General features: G+C 46.0%; 1 protein-coding gene across 2 annotated transcripts; it reads left to right on the plus strand.

The window, feature by feature from the left end:
* The first annotated feature begins 281 nt into the window (after nucleotides 1-281).
* Nucleotides 282-14,485, plus strand: NKX2-2 (NK2 homeobox 2). 2 transcript variants are annotated; one of them, XM_056813829.1, is made up of 3 exons: nucleotides 282-1,153; nucleotides 10,975-11,666; nucleotides 12,943-14,485. In XM_056813829.1, exons 2-3 carry the CDS (start codon nucleotides 11,408-11,410, stop codon nucleotides 13,503-13,505), a joined length of 822 nt encoding a protein of 273 aa, XP_056669807.1. In that variant the 5' UTR covers nucleotides 282-1,153; nucleotides 10,975-11,407; the 3' UTR covers nucleotides 13,506-14,485. The 2 variants fall into 2 exon arrangements, with proteins under 2 accessions (XP_056669807.1, XP_056669808.1); XM_056813830.1 differs by having other exon boundaries at nucleotides 755-1,153; nucleotides 11,046-11,666.
* The last annotated feature ends 6,457 nt before the right edge of the window (nucleotides 14,486-20,942 follow it).

The following is a 20,942-nucleotide window of genomic DNA, read 5'->3' on the forward strand; positions in this document are numbered from 1 at the left end:
GCCCCCTCGGCTCGCCTGGCGCTGCTTCGCTCGCCTCGGCTCCGCGCTGCCAAGCGGGCAGCGGGATAGGGAGCTCAGAGAAGGCGGGGGATGGCAGAAGCCGGCCGAGGAAGCGCTCCGCGGAGCTCCGAGCAGCCGCGCAGCCTCGGACCGGGACTGGCCACTATTCCTTTTGACCACCAGCCGCCCAGGGTTTGAGAAAACAGTCAGCAGTCCTCCTTCAGTCACTCGTCTTCCTAGCACCCGCCCTACTACCGAAGCCGAGCATCCGGCTTTCTGGCACCTAATCCTGGGATTGGGGAGGAGCGGAGCAGCCCGCTTCTCCAGGGTCCTCTTCCTCCCTTTCCTCCCACTCTTCCCCTCACTCCCAATCCCACCCCCCAACCAGGTGAGGCTCCCGCTCCAGAGCTGTACTTCCTTTAACCCTCTGACTTCCAGGACGGAGTTTGGGGTTGATAGAAAGACTACAGAGAGGGTCCGGGTGGGGGTGGGTTGGGGGCAGGAGGTGGACGAGGGACAAACTAGGAAAGGCGGGCGAAACGAAATCAATTAGGTGTTGGAGGTGGAGTACTGACCCTGCTGGGGTCAGGCGAGGTGTGGGGACAGCTAAGGGAGATAAGATTCGGGCGTCTCTGTCTCTCAACAGAGGTGAGGGTTTGAGATCCCAACAGCCACATAGCCCCCCCCCCCCCCCCGCCCCAGTCAATCGCCCCACCCCCAGCCCATTTTCTTTCTCGTCTTCCCTGCTTCAGCTGCAAAGGGAGGGGACCTCTGTGCGGAGCTCCCTGGGCGGCTATTGGCAGCGAAGGGAGAGCCGGGACAGAGCTGGGGCAGGGAAGCCTGCTGGGGGCGGAACGGGCGGTGCCCGAAGGGCCCAGCCGGCGCAGGAGCAATCCCAGCCTCCCGCCTCCTGGTACCCAAGGAGCGGGCCCCGAGTGGAGGGAAGCAGCTCCAGCTGGCCCAGACCCGGGAGACCTCCGTCGGCGCCAAATCTCCCAGTCAGTTCCTCTTCCCTCCCTGACCCTCCAACCCTCCATCCCCCCCCCCCACACACACACACCATACACACCACACACGCAAACATACACCCTCTTCATCCCAGATCCAGCAGGAACCGTGAGGAGTTCTGTCTTTCACTCTCCGGAAGCAGCAGGTGGGAATGTGCGGAATATTTATTATTATTTTCTGTGATCTTTGGAATTACATTGTGAGGGTGGGTAATTGTAGAAGAGAGTTGCGCGGGGATGGGAATGGGGAAGGAAGGGACTTGGGAGCCCATGATTCCTGCCCTCACTTGAGCAGAGGGAAAAGTTTACCTGCCGCAGAGGCCGGGAGCAGCCAGGCTCCGCAGCCGAGTTCCACTTTTCCCTTAGTCTAAAAAGGGATTGTGGTTGGAAGGATAAAGAAGATGCGAAGTGCGTGTTTGGCTGGGAGGTGAAACACAGGTATGAAAAGACAGAAGTAGAGATAGAGAAAAAGGAGATCAAAGAGTCTTTCCAAACCAAACCAAAGGAGAGAGATTCTTGCTGTGGAGGCGAAGAGGGGGTGGGGCGAGTAAAGGGGGGGGGGGGCACGGAAAGGAAGGAGGGTGGAGAAAGAATAGATAAAGAACAGAATCGCGACTAATATGGGTTGTTTTCAAACCAACCCAGAGTGTGAGCGTGGAGTTCTGCACGCCTCTCCTTCTTCATCTCCCTCCCAACCACATACCTGCCTGGACACAAGGTCTATGTGTAGTTGGGACTTGAAGGATTTTTTGGTTACACATTCTTACCAGCATAAGCCGAGTAAGTCTCCCTATGGGTGGTGAAGAGCAGCCCAGAGGCAATGAAATCTATGAGTTTGAGGGAAAGCGGGAATGAAAAGTAACCCAGCACTCGAATAGGTTGTGTTTGTTCCAGGATCGTGGTTACAGACGCTTGTTTGGGATCTTGAGGTTGTGTCGATTTCTTGTGGGTCAAAAAAAAGAGAAAAGAAAGAAAGAAATCTAATATATGAAAGGGAAAATCCGAGACGGGCCGAGAGAGGGGTAGAAGGAATGGGAAAAGGATAAGAAAGTTCTTTTCTGGATTGGCTATATGAGAAAAGAGTAGTTTATTGAAGATCAAGGTTAGTGAAAGAAGGAAAATGTGGCGGTTAAAGTGAAAAGGAGACTTGTGTCTGGCAAAGTCTTCCCTGTCTGGAATCCTGGAGTAGGACAGTTCTCGCTTGAGGCAGTAGAGTTCGCCAGAGGATCAGGAATGAATGCCCAAGTCCCCAGAGGTCCGAGGCTGCTTAGGGTGTCTGTTGTTTGAACCTAGAAGTGAACATGGCACCTAAGAATTCGATTTAGAATATCACCTCTCTTTTTCTGATTTATAGTGTCCTAGATCTGTTCACGTGGTGGGTAACTTTCCCTGGTCCCCAAAATCTTCTAAGAATAACTTACAGAAAGTTGAGGGGGAGGGGTGCGGTGCCTAATCATTGGACTTAAAATTGCAATGAATCTCTCTCTCTCAGGATGAATAATGTGCACATGTGTTAGTCCTACTCACTTCTATTCTATTCTTTCTCCTCTGCCCAAGTAAGATATTTGTTTCAATCTACCTATGATAACTTTCAATTTTAGACTTGCCCAGCTTTAAATACTGTATACAAAGCAATTAGAAGCCATCGTACTTTTATGTCCTGTGTAATTATTTTTTTTTACACGTTAGGAAGTAATAATTCAGATAAGAAAATGCTTTCGGCTGTATTGGTCCTAAAGACACCCAAATCTCCTACATTCACGTGGTGGTTATCAGAGACTACGGGGCTTGACTGGGAAGAACCTTTCCGAAGGCAGGGCTGACAATGCTTAATCTCATTGTGACATATTTAATCATTAGAGCAAAGTGAACAGTGAAGCTAACGGGTTTGCCTGGGGGGACACAACGTTAGAATAACCAATAAAAGGGTTATAATAGATTGGAACTGAAAGGACTGCCCCAGGGAAGACTCTCAGCTTTTTATCAAAGAAAATACATTATAAATAAACTGGTCCCATTCTGTAGCCTGCTACCTACCTAAAACATCATTTCTTGTCCAACTTAATATCCATGAAAGGAAAAACGGCTTTTCTGGCCTTTTATTTTATTGGGCACATTTTCAAAGATGTCATTAAAGTGCATTTATCAAAGTCCTAACATATGCCCTCAGGTCTTACCCCACACACAATGGGACTGAATAATAGAAAGAGAAATCCTAATTTCTGTTACAAATTATGACCTTGGGAGATTTATTTTTTTAAGAGAATACTTATTATATTTTTCCTTGAAAAAAGAATAGAGGGTATAGGCAAGAGGAAGCTCATTTAGATTTCCACATTCTTCATCCGTGGTTTATTATGCAAAGAAGAAAGACAGGCAGAGATGACTGTTAGTTCTGCTATTAGGACTGCTTAGTTTATATGGCACCAGGAATGCACGATATCTATACCTGTTTTGACTCAGGTACATTCTAGTTTGCAGCTCCCCTACCCTAATTCAATTGTTTGTGATTCAAAAAAGTCTCTGACATCAAACCAAGTTCTTCCCCTTTCCTAGATGACATAATACATATAGATTTTCCTGTCCAAATTGAACTTCCTGATCTATTTGAGCAGATGGGTTCAATGAAATCTCTCTCTACCCTTCTTATTGCAGGGAAGTTCCAACTCTTAGGGGTGTTTTGTTTTATTTTTAGCTCACCTTAAAGCTTCAGTCTAGAGGAAAGGCCTTACTTAAGATTCTTTCCTGCCTTCTTCCTTTTTATCATGTCCTCCTTCCTTTTTTCCTTTCTTCCCTCTCTCCTTTTTTCTTTTTCTTTCTCCCTCCTTTCTCTTTCCTTCTCTCTAACCCCACCACTCTCTCATATTTCCTACCCAAGAATTTCAAATAGTGATATCTTTTGTGTTTCACCATCCACACTGTCTAGCTTTACTACAGGGATGTTGGGATGTCAGGTAGTCATAGGAAGGCATTCATCTATAGTAGATGCAGTGTTGGAGAGGTAGCTGTCCATGGGGCTTTCTGGAAAACAAACAGAATTTGAAGTTGTCTAGTCAAGGAAGGCTCTTCATGTTAGAGACTGTGTGCTGTGTACAGGAGCAATGCTCCCCTCCTCATTCCCTGTCCCAGACAAAGACTGGCACCTCTTCTACCCAAAGTTCTGTTATTTCCCCCTGCCTCACTTTAAAACAAAGCACCCATTATTCTGAACCTGGAAAGTATTCCCCGGGAAGGTGAGTCTCTTCACTCTAATTATCAGGCCTAGACTGGGCTGTATCTTCCATTTCTGTTGATTTCAAGTGTATGGTTTCTTGAGGGTATCAAACTAGAGATAAAATAAACCTTCCTTTCCTACAAAGGCTTTGTGTCAGCTTCACTAATCCTCACCCGAGCATTAAGGTGCAATGCGTTCTGTTTGTCTGGAGTGAGAGAAAACAATTGCCGGCACCTTGGTACTGGGCAAACAATGAACTAATCCACTTGAAGGCTGTTATCAGAGATGGGCTCAGTGGTAGGGGAAAGGTCAACCAAGTGTACTGTACAAAAAGAGAGAGAGAGGGGTCCTTTCCAACCCCTTTTCATTCCTTTTTTAAAAAATGAAGTCAGACAAGTAAAGTGCCTCCCAATAAAAGGAAAAGACCTTGTACTTTTAATGAGTGGAAGCGCCTCTGCCCTGGGGGGGGGGGGGGGATGATGCCTCTAATTCCATAATTGTATTCGGCAGCCTGCCACCAAGGCCACAGTGCTGAAGTCATTCCCAAATGCTAGAGCATCAAATGAGTACACGTCGGGCTATGCTTCAGGAAGGGAGCCACAGTTTCTGTGCTTCTAAGCAAAAACCTAATCTGTTTCCTCTTCTCATATCTGCTCCCCTGTGGGCCCAGAGCTTGGGTTTTGAGGAAGATGAGGGCTGAGCCAGTCTCAAAATAATCCAGCCTAGTGTGACTGCTAGATCTACCCTACCAGAATTTCACCAGATAAGTCAGTTTTGTTGAATGTACTAGCAAGATGGTGGTGGATGTGTGAATTAGTAGGTGCTACTCCAGATGTTCTTGTTGTGGGTCCACTGCTGTGTGTAATGTGGGTTCTAATGTCTCCTAGTTTCCACTGTGGTTTCTAGTCAACTCCAATGGGGGCTTGCTGTCCCCATGGGGGAACGGCCTTTCCTTTCATGCTGTCCTCCCAAGGAACTGCTCCCCATCTTGCTGTCCCACCTTGCTACCCCCCTGGCCATTCTCAACATTACTTTCTAAATTAATAAATTTCTCTACTGTTTCTTAAAAACAGATAACTCCAGATGCTCACTCCAAGATCTAGAGCAGCTTGATTTAGAGTAAGGACTGGAAAGGGACTGGACCTAAGATTAAGGGATAGAAATGGGGAATGAAGAAGATGGGGTGTATCAAAGAGTCCTCATATTCGAGAAAGTGCAATGAAAAGACCAATGGTTTGTGTTTGAGCTACCTGTAAAAGTAAACAGGTAAACACTAGGACACTACTAGAGGCCACTTGTTCTGAAGTGCAGCCACTTATCCTGTGTACATTCACCTCTCCTTCTAGGCCTCTTGCTCAATTGTTCAAATAACCCCACTCCCAGCCCAACTCCTCCCTCCATCCTGCTATACAGAAGCTTAAATCCTCCAGTTATCCCTGAGGACCATTATAACAATGTTTCAACAAGGGATTTATTGGGGAGGGGGCATATTTACCCCAGGTCCCACTGAAAAGAATCTATTTCTGTTTTGTGAGCAGTGATCTTTCTCTCCCTCTGTCCTCCCTCCCCATAGGATACCATCACCACCATCACCTTTTCCCTTCTTTCAGTTTTTAAGTCAGTCTTCCACATTAAGAATGCTAAAAGAAGGGTGCATTAGGAGTGGAGGATGAAGGATCAGGTACCATTTGCCTGGGTGACATCATAAGGACTTTGTGGTTCCTTGTGGGCATCACAGTAAAGGATACTGGATAAAGAAAAAAACACCTCAAGCCAGACACTGGAGAGCAGCTTTGGAAACTTAGGAGTCAGTAAGACCTTCCTTCAGCCCCATATTCTATTTTGACTCTCCGTTTGGGAGCAAGGCCTGATTGGAGGTATTCTCCTCCCTCTTTAAAAATGAGGCCCAGACATAGGTCCCTAGGAATAAAATTTTCCCCTAAATCCAGAGATGATCTAGTATTTTCCAGAAACAAGAATGGTAAAGATTCTAGATTTTGATAGGACTGTGAAAAAATAGAAGTTTGAGTAGAGGAAAAACAAAGAGTTAGTTCAGCTAGAAAAGTAACCAGCCTCCCAATTACTTTGCCTGTAAAATGAGGGCATTATATAATATTAGATGATCTCTAAGAACCCCATATCCTTTCAGGTGGTCTGAATCTAAGGTTCTTGGTAGATTGAATATATCTGTCAAAGGGAGAAAAAAAAGAATCCTTAAAAATGAAACTCCAAAGCAGGAGAGAGAAAGAGAAAATATAAATTAATCAGAAAAGAAGAGTGAACTGCCACTAGTCAGGTACATGCTACCTTGAATAAGTATCAGTAGGTGTTTCTGCAGCTCCCACTTCTACTGGTGGCTTCCCACCTGGTTCTTTTGGCCTGAACAATCTAATCAGAAATGGTGCTGGAAGAAACCAAGCTGCTGCTCAATTAGATAAAATCTCTCTCTCTCTCTCTCTCTCTCTCTCTCTCTCTCTCTCTCTCTCTCTCTCTCTCTCTCTCTCTCTCTCTCTCTCTCTCACACACACACACACACACACACACACACACACACACACACACACCTGCTTAATTTGAGTCTGGGCTGTAGCAACTGCATAAAATGGGCATTTTGCATCCTTAAAGTCTGAGCTTCAGGTCCTGGGCCACCCTCCTAGTTCAGCACCTAGAGATGGGAAAGGAATCTAAGGTCATTTCCACTGCAAGACTTACTACCAGGCCAGCTGAATCCCAACACAGCAACTCTGTCTCTTCCCCCACCCTGTACTCCCCTCCTTAGAGACTTCTATTTTATGATCTTCCTATAATGAGTCCAGTTTCTCCCCCTCAATTATGGTGCACCGGTTGCTTTCGGTGGCCCTTTTCAATTGCAAATGTCAGATCTTTGGTAAGCTCTGGTATGGGAGCCACATGTGTGTCTGACTGGACTATAGGGAAGATATGCTAAAACCATCCCTAGAGAGTTATCAAATCACCCTCCCTCATCTAAGAAGGAAAAGGTTAAAGACTGGAGGAGGAGGCAGGGAGACAGAAACAGAACAGGAGAGATTCATTCCCAGATCAAGAATGACCTGGGGAAACCATTAAAAATTTTTTAAATGAAATAAACGAGTATGTTTTGGTTTGGGGGGTTTGTCTTAAGAGAAGACATCATTGGGAGAGTGAACATTTGCAAGTGCATTGAATATGAAGGCTAGTAGTATTAAGGGACTTTATTGCTGGGATCCTGAAGAGTTGTGCATAGTAACTAGGAGTTAAGTTTGGTGTTTATGAAGAGTTTGGTCTTTATGAAGAGCAGAGGGAAGACTAGGGGCCAGACTGGGGCTTATTCAATAGGCCTTTGTGAGGGCCCTCTTCCACCTGATTAATTCTGAGAAACCTGGAAAATATTTACCTATCAGATGAGCTGTGCATCCTATAGGCTCCCTTGAGGGAAGGGAAAGAGGAAAGATTGAAAGAGAATGGACATCTGAGGCTAGATTCTGGGAAGGAGATGGGTGAGAGGATTGGGGGACTAGCACCTTGCCAATCACACCCCTTCAACTTTTTCTGGCCAGAAGGTCTAAGCAGTGTCTGTCTAACACTGCCTGGATACTAGAGTTCCTCTGTCTCTAGTGTAGTGTCAGTGGCATAATATATCAAAAGACTATCTGAGGGGGTAAATGAAAAGAAGAGCCAAACTTCCCAACTCTGACAGAGCAGCACTCCAGAGTGAAGGAAAGAAGTCTCCCCATCACATCGACCATCTCCTCACAAACCAAAAGAAATAGCTTTCTGACTCTAGCTTTGCCTTCAAGTCAGCAAAGCTGAAGGTTGCAGAATGCCCCACTCTCGGAGTCACTCCCATTCCCAGAGTAGGTTCAAGGCAGGGGAGGGGGAGGGGGAGGAGAGAAGGGACAAAAGGAGGGTCCAGTCTCTTTTGCTAGGTTGAGGAATCCAAGCAGCAGCGCTTTATTTTCCTATCTCTAGCCCAAGCAGGTATTTAGTGGTTTATTTAAGCAACTAGGTACAATGGGAAAGGAAACATCTAGGCCCCTGGGTCCAAACCCTGATGAACTCTACTATGTTTCTCTTCTGCGCCTCCAACTTAGACGCACTGCCCTAGAGGCCAAAGAGCCCCCACGTTAAATGGGGGGGGGATGAGGGATGAGAGAGAGAGAGAGAGAGAGAGAGAGAGAGAGAGAGAGAGAGAGAGAGAGAGAGAGAGAGAGAGAGAGAGAGACGGGGATGGAAGGAAAGCAAAGTAATGGGTATCAAGGACGCGATTCAATCCATTTTCTAATCATACAGCAAAAGAAGAAAGAAGGAAAGAAAAAAAGGAAAAGTATTGGGTAAAGAAAGAGAGGAATTGGGGACCGTCAACATGAAGGAGTTTCCTTAATATTGTGGATGGATTCCGAAATGAATGAAGAGATAGTCCATTGAGAGCAGTTGAATGCCATGACAACTAGGAACAACCTTAGATTTATTCCAAACAGTTAGGACACGCTGAAAGAGGGCGTCAATCATGCATTATTTCGCCACTGAAATAAATGCAAAAACCGAGCCCGGACAAAAGCTTCCAACAGGAGCAGGACATTTGTCTACATTTCGCCCATTGTCCGCAGCTTAGCAATCGGTTTGTATTTGTGTTTGCCCGGTCCGACCACCCAGGATGCGCCGAAGGGCTTGCTCAGCCCGGAGACATTGTCACCCACGTCACATACTAGATGGGAGGCAGAGAGGGATGCAGAAATAAACCGATCAACAATAATAAATTGCTCCGGAGGCCAGTCGAACTCCAGGACTTTGCAGGGGAGCAAAATAAAAACTGGTTGGGGGGGGGGGGGTCGGACACATTCCACCAGCTCCCCATTATTTGACCCTCCCCCAACACCTCAATTCTCCACACAAAAGCGGGGGAGGGGAACTCTAAGCCAAATCGAACGTAGACCCTTGACCCAAAGTCAACGTTCTCTGCTTCTCGCAAGTCAAACTTCTCTCCCGTCGCTTTTTCATGATGGTGCTGAAAAGTTAGGTAACAAAATCCCAGGAGAAAAACTAGTGTTCTTGAAAAGAAGACGCCCAAGGAGCCGGGTTCTACCGCCCAGGGAAAGGGGAGGGGGATGTTAAAGGGGAATAGTTCAGTTACCGGGTCAGGGAGAGAATGCAGATTTAATACAATCCTAACTCAGGGCTCCAAACCATTAACCCCTCCGATCGAACAAAGTCGCCCGGGAAGGGAAAAGAAGAAAGTTGGGCGGAGTTAGATGGGAGATGAAGACACTGAAAGTATTGGCCAATACACACACACACACACCAACACCAACACCACACACCATCACCCCCACCCCCACCCCGCCCCAAGCAGCTTTGCTGGGGGGGGGGGGGGAATTTTGTCTCTTTCTTAGCCCCTTATTCTTCTAGCTTCAGTTCCCTGAGACATTCAGGGCTCTTTACCCCCCCCCCCCCCACACTCCTTCCCTCCTCTTGCTCCACTACATGCTGGGTTTTAAATGGGGACGGGAATGGAGGGCGGGGGGGGGGGGGAGGGGGGGGAGGGAGACAGTGGGGCTGTCTCTGTATCAGGAGTCTTTACTCCAGGTCTCCGAATTGTTCTTATACTTCAGATTATTTGACTGGCCTGCTAGCACACCGAAAGAGGAAACAGCTGGGAGTTTACGTGGTTATGCTAGCAAGGCCAGGGAGGGAATTAAGGAGAGAATATCTTAAGTTTAAACCAGCCCTGGAGTTAGAAGAGATACTCCTCTCACCACCCTTCTCCTTAACGCACTATGTCAAAGGCTTGACTGAAGCGCCTGTCCTTGTCTGTGTCAAAGAAAAAAAAGAGGAGGGGGATGTTGAGAACCGAATGAGTGAAATAAATTAGTGTTTAGCAAATAAGAGGAAGGCAATTGGGGGGGGGGTGAGAAATCTGCCTAGTGTGTGAAGGTGGGAGAAAGAGTCCTCAGCTCTGCTATTCCGGGGCATTTCGGAGCTAACTAGAATCAATTACTCGCCTGTTTAATTTCTAGTGCTCATCCTTAAGCCTCAACCAAAATATTGACCTAGGAGGTTTACATAAGTTGGTCTCTTGCCATCTGAACAGCATCTTGTTTAGGTAACCACCATTAATTCGAAAAAGAGATTTCCTCTTCTACACACACACACACCCCAACTCACCCCCTCCTCTATTCCAAAGACTCTTACTCTCTTCAGCTACAAATGGCAGATCTTTAATTTTGCTGGGGAGTGGGAAGGAGTCGAGGGCTTTGAATATAAAATGGGACCCCCCTTTCTCCCCCTTTTTTTCTTGTTTTTTTCCTTTCCCATTTTAGAAGCAATTTGTTAAAATGCCACTTTCAAGTGTGTGGAATATCAAGCGACTTGGTAGTTCTTTGTATGTAAATACTGTGTAAAAAGGCACTCCCCGTCTTTGCAATTAATTGACACGTTATACCACTCATCATGTGCTACGGGACCAATGGCTGGGAGCTCGAATCTCCCCAAAACCCACAATTTCACATCTGCAAACACTGTCTTCATCCACTTGACTCCTAAGACCCGCCCACACGTGGCCAACCTTTTGCGTTTTTAATGTCTCTTTCTCTCTCTCTCTCTCTCTCTCTCTCTCTCTCTCTCTCTCTCTCTCTCTCTCTAATCTCTCTCTTCCCTCCCTCCCTCCCTCTCCCCACACCCTCCATCTCTTCCTCTCTCTCTCTCTCTCTCTCTCTCTCTCTCTCTCTCTCTCTCTCTCTCTCTCTCTCTCTGCAGGTTCATGTGTGGAGACCAGCCTTATATGGACTGATCACTTCAGCTATGGCTTATTTTTTTCTTGCCACCAGACACCGCACACTGTGCTGCAGCCGGAGCCAGAAGTAACCGCACTTTGGCATCGTTCCTGGAGTTACAAACTGTTACTCAGACCAACAGCCCGCGGGACTCCGGGCTTCTACTGCACGAATATCTGAGTCCTTTCAAAGAAAATAGTGATTTTTACCCCCCTCCATTTCCCCACGGTTATATATATATATATATATATATTTTTTTTTAATAAAATCCAATACCCCTCCCCCATATACCCCTTCCCCTTTCCCATCCCCCACTCACCCCCGCCCCTGTGAGTGTGTGAGTGTGTGTTCCCGAAGAACTGCGGATTGACAAACTGGTGTTGCAACTTTCCTGCATAAATTGCGTGGCCCAGACCATGTCGCTGACCAACACAAAGACGGGCTTTTCGGTCAAGGATATTTTAGACCTGCCTGACACCAACGATGAGGACGGATCCGTGGCAGAGGGGGCAGAGGAAGAGAGCGAGGGATCGGAGCCCACCAAGAGAACCGGGGTGCTGGGACCGAGCGCCCTGGAAGCAGTTCAGACCTTGCCCCTGAAAAATCCTTTCTACGACAACAGCGACAACCCCTACACTCGCTGGCTGGCCAGTACCGAGAGCATCCAGTATTCCTGTGAGTAAAGAAACTTCACCCTAACAATCAGCTCTCCACCTCCCTCCCCCTTCTTTCTCCCTCAGACCAAATGTGGTTGGACAGTGAAAGGAGGGAGAAGCTGCTTAACCCTGCCATCCCAACCCCAACCTAGGCCAGGCTCTAAAGTATTAATGGGGGGGGGGGGGGGGAGGAATTCTGTTAATTACTATCCTTGTTTTAAAACTCTCCACACCTCAGGAAAGGGGACTAGGAGAACCGAGTACTTATGCTTGCGATTTTTTTTCTTATTCTGTTGGAAGGGAAAAGAGGAGGAGGTGAAATGCTTTCCAAGGGGGTAATGTTTATTACATTTCGGTTTGGGGGACGGTGACAAATTGCAAATATCTCATTACTGAGGCAAAGGATCGCTAGGCATATTCACACTCCCATGTTCGAGTCTGGGTGTGTAATATTGATCTCTGAAGGAGCCTAAGATGCAAATGGACATTCCGGGGGTGCTATAAATAGCCCTCCCGTTGTTCAGACACAGAGGCCGCTTTGTGCCTAGCGGGGTATCGGTTGGTTTAGAGACAGTCCAGAAAAACAAAAACAAAACACACAAAAAATGTCTTAAATGGCAGAGCTGATCAATGACTGGATTGTGAATTTCTTCTTTTAAAAATCAGCCCACGTCCCTTCAGAGAGGAAATCACTTAAGGGTGTCCGAGATCTCCATCCTTTGGCCCCTTTTCCTTCTCTCGGCAACCCACCCCCCCAAAGCAGAAGCCATCCTTCGGGTCATTTTCACAGCCACTGGGAAAATAAGGATGCCCCCTTTATCTCCACCATTTTCCCAGACTTCCCTCCCCACCTGGAGAAGCTTGGGGCACACCCGACGGCTCTAGTAACCTCCCAGGCAGGGCTGAAATTCACTAGGAGAACGGGAGGGCTCCTTCCCCAGTGCTCAGGTTTTTTGACAGGTTCAAACGAGGATGGTGTTTAGAGAAAGGGAGTCAGAGTAGGGAGAAGATAGGAATGGGCCTAAATTCTTCCCTTCGGCTGCCGAAGGGGATGAGAAATTTGGGAACGGGTTTGAGGATAAGCAATAATGGTCCGCTGCCCAGGAACCTAGAGGGCCCAGGCCTCTGTCTCTTCCTCTCTCTCGGCCTCTGTCTCTCTTTTTCTGTCTTTCTGTCTGTATCTCATAAGCTTCTCTTTTTTTCCTGCCCTCCTCTCCCGCATCACCCATTCCCACCCTCAACCTTCCTTACATCCCACCTTCCTACTTCCCCCCTCCCATACCCTCCCTCTGCAGTGCACGGGCTGGCGGCTGGGGCGCCCCCGCAGGACTCCAGCGCAAAATCTCCGGAGCCCTCGGCCGACGAGTCGCCGGACAACGACAAGGAGACCCCAGGCAGCGGGGGGGAAGCGGGCAAAAAGCGGAAGAGGAGGGTGCTCTTCTCCAAGGCACAGACCTACGAGCTGGAGCGGCGCTTTCGGCAGCAGCGCTACCTGTCGGCTCCGGAGCGCGAGCACCTGGCCAGCCTTATCCGCCTGACTCCCACGCAGGTGAAGATTTGGTTCCAGAACCACCGCTACAAGATGAAACGGGCGCGGGCCGAGAAAGGTATGGAGGTGACCCCCTTGCCCTCCCCGCGCCGGGTGGCCGTGCCCGTCTTAGTCAGGGACGGCAAACCCTGCCACACGCTCAAAGCTCAGGACTTGGCCGCAGCCACCTTCCAGGCCGGCATCCCCTTCTCCGCCTACAGCGCCCAGTCGCTACAGCATATGCAATATAATGCCCAGTACAGCTCCGCCAGCACCCCTCAGTACCCGACAGCGCATCATTTGGTGCAAGCTCAGCAGTGGACTTGGTGAGACAGACGCCCTAGCCCTAGAGAGAAAGACTCAAGGCTCCAAAACAAATCTCACTCCACTGGAGGACACTATATTATTATTCTAATTATTATTATGGAGTTTGCTCTTGGCTTTTTTTTTTAATAGAGGGAAATGTTCTGAGCTCTTTGGGGTAGGGAACTCCAATGGCTCGTTCCCTCTCTTTTTTATTTTGGAGAGAGGGTGTTTGGAGATCTGGGAGCCGTGTTTACAAAATTTTTGCGCAGTCCTGCTTACTTGCCACTCCCCTGGGGAGAGGAGGGGGGGAGAGAAATCGTCGTCGTCTTCTGAAAAACAAACAAACAAACCAACAAACAAAAACTTAGATAAATCTCCCTCCACTCAAATTAAAACCCCTCTGCTCTCGTGTTTTTTTTTTTTTGTAAAGTATGTTTGTGTGCCGTAGACATGTTGTCAGTCGTCTTCTAAAGCAAGTGGAGAACATTTAAAATAGAGTTTTATTTCTCCTTTTTATAAAAAAAAAGAAAGCAAAACAAACTTTAAATATTTATGGCCATGTACACAGTCTGACAACTGGTAGCAGGTTCTTCTTGCCTTCATTTCCCTCCCTGTTTTATATTTGTTTGTTTGCTTTCTGTTTGGACTTGGGTTTTTGTAAATATCGGTGGTGAATGTTGCCAAAAGTAACCTTCAGGGCGATCTTTCTCTTCTCCTTCCTTTCCCTTATCGTACTTTCTTTTTTTTCCCTTCCTTTTTCTTTTTGCCTGGATGCAAATATGTCCCAAATATGAAAAAAAAAAAAAGAAAAAAATGTAGAAGATCTAACCCCCACCCCCACCCCAATCCCTTCTCATAATTCTCGGGGCCCTGTCCACGGGAATATCCAGTTCAGTGGTTGTGTACGACTCCAAAAGGAGCGCTGGGAGATTTTCGATTTTTTATAAGAATTTTAATAAAAATGCTGTGTTTAAAAAAAAGAAAGAAAGAAAGAAAGAAAGAAATCCGCCGGATTTGTTTGACTTTGTCTCCAGGAGCAGCGCCTTGCCGCGGGAGGGAGCTGGGACTCAGGCCGCAATTCCAGTCTGAGTCGCCCTTTTAGTTGTTGTTTGGGGATTGGGAGGGAATGAAGTGAAGGATTTGTATAAAGCGGGCTACGGGGGACACTTTGGGGTTGGGATCTGTAGACCTAGCCTCTAGCCATTTGGGGTATGAAATTTTCCCTTTCTCTGGCTAATGGGGTTACACTCCTATTCCTACTTCTCCCTACACTCTGTCCCAGATGAAAATAAATCTCTCTCTGTACTTGATCTGGGTTCTTCACTTCTGGGAGACTTCCCCAGTATTTGAGGGAGGGAGGGGGGTGGAAAGTGACTTGGGAAACCGGCAGAAGGTGAGGGGGGGGAGGAAGCCCCTCGTTCACCGAAATCTACGAGTGGCTCCTTCAGACAGAGAAGCTTTTGACGCCACTACACTCAATGACTTTCACTTTGTTGGGATTGACTTACCTCTTACTGGGGGGGGGGGGGGGGGGGGGGAAGGGCGGCGGCGGGAGTGTGAAGAATTTACTTGTTGGGTTTCTCTCTATTCCCCACTCCACCCCTCTTTTTGTAATTGAGTTATGGCACAGCAGCTGAGTACGACTAAGACTTGGGATCGAGTTCTATGTCCTTTTAGAAACGGCTTAGGGCCCACGGCTGGTAATGAGCAGGGGAGTTGGAATTGAGTCTTTTTTAGTGGCAGGGATGGATGAGGTGGGGAGGGTTTGCCCCTTTTCTGAATATCCGTAGGCCTTCTGCCCAGATTCATTCCTCTTCGTTGCCCCTTGTCCTGCTCAGAGACATATATCCATTTCTATGTAGTATGTACAAGGTCTGGATAGGATAGGGAGATGGGGGGGGGGGAATTATACATATATAATATATCTAACATATATTATATATATAGGGAGTGTGTGTGTGTTTTGATGGCAGCGGAGGGTGGGGAAGGAATGGTAATTTTGATCCCCTGTTTCAGATCTGGGGCCTTTGTAGACAGGGATGGCTATGGAAAGAAGAGACTGGGAGAAAAAAACAGACATTTCTGCTCTCTTTGGAGGAGGGGGCTTCCTTCTTTGTATTACTTTATTTCATTTTTCAATCTGTAAGCTCAGAGAAGATCCCCTTTCCAGATGCTCCCGCACATTTTGCTATGTAGGAGGGGAATAAGTAGGGGCAGTAGGATCTCAAAGTTCTCCTTTCTTCTCTAATGCCCTGATTTCAGAAAATAACCTGGACTTCTGAAGGCTTAGTGGAGAGCGGGGAGCTTTTACTCTTTCTGATTGGAAGCCCGAACTGATTCTGAAATTGTATCTTTCTCCCTGGGAGTTTCACAAACAACCCGGGACTGGGGAGAGGGGATGACTATGAACGCCAAAGCAAATGGAGCAGTCCCAGATGACTTCCTCCCGTTCTGGCTCTTGTTGATGATCAGATTTAATTCAATATCTAAGGCAAACATGATTATCTGTAACCAAATCTGCAGGCGTTCAATAGCTCCTGCGAAGGGAAGGTTATTGCATGTTTTTCTCGCTTTATACACAGCCCTCTCGATAATTGAGGGCTCAGAAGTCATTCTAATATTCCATCAGCTAAACCTCTTCCCCAAAATGTATTTCTCAAGGGGGGGGGGGGGGGAGTTCTCATATACTGAAGTTGTCTCTTTGTTCTCTTTATTCATTTGGAAACCCAGAAAGATTCTCTGTCTTTTTTAAAGAACAGAGTGAAAAGTCTTTTGCTGAACTTAAAAAACAGTGATATTTGTCCTAGGGAGAAAAGTTGAGTCCCTTGGATATTTTGAAATAACTAAAACAGGGTATAGAGGAGATGAGGAAATCAACTCATAGACCCTTTTCAGACCCTTTTCACACTTCTTGGTTTCTTTCTAATCATAGTGAACCAAAGAGAAACATCTACACACACACACACACACACACACACACACACACACACACACACACACACACACACAATATGGAAGGGGGAGTAATTCCAAAAGAAGTTCATTGAAAATTAGCCAGGTCAGGATTTTGGATAGGGAGATAGGGATAGGGAGAAAAAAATATTAATCAACTTGTGTTACTTCTAGCTGTATAAACATGAGGTTATCTAGAAGGGATCTCATCACAAACTCAAATCTGATTTAAATCCCTTAATATTTTTCCTCTCCAAGATCAACACAGAGTGCTCCATTAAATAGTAGATATCTATATTGTGTAATTTGGCAGCCAAGTTGAGCGAAGGGTGTGTGTGTGTGTGTGTGTGTGTGTGTGTGTGTGTGTGTGTGTGTGTGTGGTTTGGGGAGGGGGAGATAGGTGGGAGGTTAGCAAGCTCACCACTTTTTCCCCCCTCTGGGTCCCTATGAAGTCAATAAACCCACTGAAGTCCTGTGTGGCCCTAACCCCTCTGGCCTTATATTTCACACGCAATGGAGGCAGTTTCTGCAGTCTATCTTTGCCCAATCTACAGTATACATCACAAAACAGCACAATGGGGGAGGCTGGGAGCTGAGGATGTTAGAGGCGTGCATATTAAGGAGGAAGAGAGAAAGAGACTCACAGGGGACAGAGACAAGGAAAGAGGGAGAAAGACGGTGCTACACTCCCCCCACTCCCTACCCCTCCCTCTGTCCTCCCATTTAGTGGTATTCAATTCGTTTATCAGGAGCAGTGAATCCCGGAGTCAGGCAGAAGTCTCCTGGGGGTTTTGTTGGTCCTGTCACTGGGTCCCATTGTGATTCTTGTCCTACATGCTGTATTCCATATGGACAGCTGGGCTGAGGGAGGGCGAAGAGGGACCTTCACAAAACCCAAATTGTGTCCAGCTTTCAAACCCGGTATTGTTGTCTGTGAAAGGAAGACGCATTAAAAATTCGTGCTATATCTATTGGGGGGTGGAGAAGGGGGGGGGGGTATGAAAAAGCCACCCTGTCTTTGATGGCTTCAGAAAGCCCCCGTGCTGGCCTCTAACAAGTTCTCTCTCTCTCTCTCTCTCTCTCTCTCTCTCTCTCTCTCTCTCTCTCTCTCTCTCTCTCTCTCTCTCTCTCTCTCTCTCTCTCTCCCTTTTTCCCTCCGCCTTCACTTTCTCTCTTCTTCTCACTCCTCAGCTTTCTTTCCTTATGAAATTAGCTTCCACTACCCAACTAAGTCCACTGTCTTTCAGTCAGCAATGTACTTGCCTCAACTTTCAGCGGGAAAGTTCTGGTCTTCCCTTCCCAGAGCAGAGGTTTTTCTGACCTCTAAACTCTGCAGATTATAAGGAGAAAAAGAGTGGTTATTGAGGTTTGGTCCTTGCTCCTGTGGTGTCTTCATTCCTTATTGCTCCCTAACTTCCAGAAAAATTCCAAAAAGCCAACCCTCCATGCTACCACTTCCTTAGGCTCCTGCTGCAGCCCATTAGAAGTTTCTAAGTCTTGGGCTTGGGAGGGTGGGGGTGGGAAGCTATTTGGAAAGCATGGGTAAAGGAGACCAGTCAGTGAGCTCTGATGAAAACCTCAGGAACACTTTTGGAACCTAAGTTGAAACTGGCTTCAGATTCCTAGACTGGGGGAAAAAATTTCCTCTTCCCCTTCTCCAATAATATGCCATATACTCTCAAAAGACTTTATATATATATATATATGTATATATATATAAAGTCTTTTGAGAGTATATATATGTATATGCATGCATATATATGTCTATTCATAGTTGAGAGGCCAAAATATCAATAATATCCATATAATCACATAGGTCTTCCTAAAGCCCCACGAACAGAGCTAGGTGTCCCTTTTCCTTGGCAAACTGCTCATATGTTCAAAAGAAGAAATCAACAGATTATGCCTTCTCTTGTTCTTCCCACAACATTGCTAACATTTCTATTTTTTCACTTTCCCTAACACTATTTTAACCTCCTTTGGATGGGAGTAAGGAGGGTAGGGTATAGTCCTATTAATAATTATTTGATTCCTTTTTAAAAAAATACACAAAAGGTTTTATTTTTTTTTTGTAAAAAGCAGAGGAGGGGAAAATAGAGCTATAAGAAAAGATAGACACAAAAGTTCTAAAGCTGCTATTGCTCTATTTTTATCTCTATGAGTAGATTTTGCAAGGTGGTTTTATTGCCCTTTATTATTAAGAGTTGCAGAATCATTGTTTGTGTCATCTTTGCATGCTGAAGTGAAAGAATATAGGAAAAGTAAGCAAAATAAATAAAATACTTGACCACTAAAGGATTACATTGCTTGCTGTCATGTAATTAAAATAAAGGACAGTTGCAGTGTAAAATGAAATATCCTTAGTGTGAACCAAGACCAAAATGAAGGAAATTGCAGTTAATCCTGTGCTTTATGTTTAAATGTTTCTCTTCCTTTCCCCATCTCATTTTCTCTTCCTGTTAAGAAAAATCAGATAACCTGATAATGAGTGGAAACCCCTCTAAGCCATGGAAATAACTTATTTTCCTTACCTATTGACTGTTGAGCTTAGTTGAGACCTGGTGTGGATTTCTTGAGTCTTTTCAAGAGTCTGGTCATTGAAAAGCTAATCCAATATTTACCAAGTATAAGAACAATTCTCAGTTGTATTTATTAAAGGCAGATCACTAAGTGATTACTTGGGAACATAAAACAAAGCCCTAGTTCTTGGGAAGGGAAGGGGTGAGGAGAACTATATCTTGCAAGGGGTCCCCAACCCATTCTTAGAATGGAAAAACCATATGGGTGACGTATAAGATACTAAGGTTTCCCATTCCTTAAGTGGTAGTGTGGATTAGATATTGTATTGTGCAATATTTCAGGAAATATGTACTTGTGGCTTCATGAGAGCCCGAGCAGAGTGACACTCTAAACCGTGTCGATATATCATCTTTTATCCAGGATCTGCAAATAAACCCCTGATCTTTCCTCCGCATTATAGCCCACGCTATCTTGCCTAGGAAACGATCTTAGTTTTATTGCTTTCCCTCCTCCCTCCCCGCAGCCTACCCCTACCACCTCTTCTTTTTTTTTTTAAGGCTCCGATTTTTTTTTCTGTACCGTTATTAATAAAAGAGGCAGACATCACCGCTGCAATCAGAAAAGAGTGGTGGTTGGGGGGGGGGCGGGCGCCGAATATCGCTACCACTACCCTCGCTGCCTCGAACACACACAAACCAACCAACCTCCGACCCCATTCCAAAACCCCTAAAACACGGATTGCCATGGCGCCCTGTGGCCACCAGGAGGCAGCAAAGCCCTGCTGATTCCTCAGCGCTGGGACTGCTCGGGAACTGATTTTATATCCACGCAATAGATAGAATAGCCCACAATTCTGTGTTGGGGGGAAGGGGGCCGGGGGGCGCGAGTGAGCTCGCGCGCCTGCATAATGATAGACATTATACAATATCTAGTAAAAATGAATTTCTGTCTTTAGGTGAACTCTGAGCTATCCTGGACTCAAAAAGATGCCCTAAGGGATTTATCTAGAGATTGTTATGGATAATTTCCATCAGTGATCATCTATCTACATAAAAACATATATATTAGTTGTCCTTTCTCTTTAAATTATGTAATTCTACAAGTTTTACACAAGAAAGGCCGATTGGTGGACAGCTAGTGGGTCTTCTAGCAGAAAAATCTTGAAGCTAATATGTGTCTCTGAAGATAACTTTGGACCCCGGCTATCGTCATGGTGTCACAAGTCTCTAAGAGACAGGCAATTGCCGACTTGAATCTGTAGAGAAAATTCCAAAGTAGAAATTCCCCTGCACTGAAGAAACCCTAAGTCCTATTATCCAATGTGTATGTGTGACATCGCTAACCAGCTTTAAGTGCCCAGACATTGTACTAAGTGATTGGGACACAAATGAAAGCAAAAACAGGGGTAAGGACTGGAAATATGGTTTCACTAGTATAGGGAACTTCCAGATAAAGAAATTCTCTTTAACAATACAAGCCGGTACCTTCTTGGCAACTTAGAGACATTGAGTTTCCTCTAGTGCTGAGAAGCTGTGACTTGCCCAGGACCTTCATAGCCAGTATGTGTCAGAGGTAGGACTTAAGCATCGAAGCCAGCATTTGATCCCTACCTACATTAGATTGGAATTACGTAAATTATGGAATAACTGTAAACATGCTATGGCTTGTATTAATTTTCCTTTTCAATTTTCCTTTTTCAATTTTTCAATTTTCAATTTTCCTTTCAATGAATGATCTCCCCTCTCGTGGTCTGAAGGTATTCTATTTTTTGTTTATTAAAATCCTATTGTTAAAGGGGGAAACCATTATGGGGGAAACACCGTTCCCTAAAGAAAAAGAATAAAGTAGAAAAGGGAGAGAGAGATTCCAGAAGATAGCAGTTTGTTGGAACTCCAAATGATGGTTGACACTGATGATCTCGGCTCACTTGGTGAAGAGTATTCGAATACGGTATTTTCCTTGGTTTGTTTCGGGAAGTTCGCAGGATCT

Source organism: Monodelphis domestica, chromosome 1, assembly GCF_027887165.1.
Source record: "Monodelphis domestica isolate mMonDom1 chromosome 1, mMonDom1.pri, whole genome shotgun sequence".
Classification (NCBI taxonomy): domain Eukaryota; kingdom Metazoa; phylum Chordata; class Mammalia; order Didelphimorphia; family Didelphidae; genus Monodelphis; species Monodelphis domestica.

Excerpts from the sequence above, each read along its gene's own strand:
- NKX2-2 (XM_056813829.1), top strand. The coding sequence starts at position 11,408 with ATGTCGCTGACCAACACAAAGACGGGCTTTTCGGTCAAGGATATTTTA. Across the intron at positions 11,667-12,942 it reads CGAGAGCATCCAGTATTCCT|TGCACGGGCTGGCGGCTGGG; the intron begins GTGAGTAAAGAA and ends CTCCCTCTGCAG.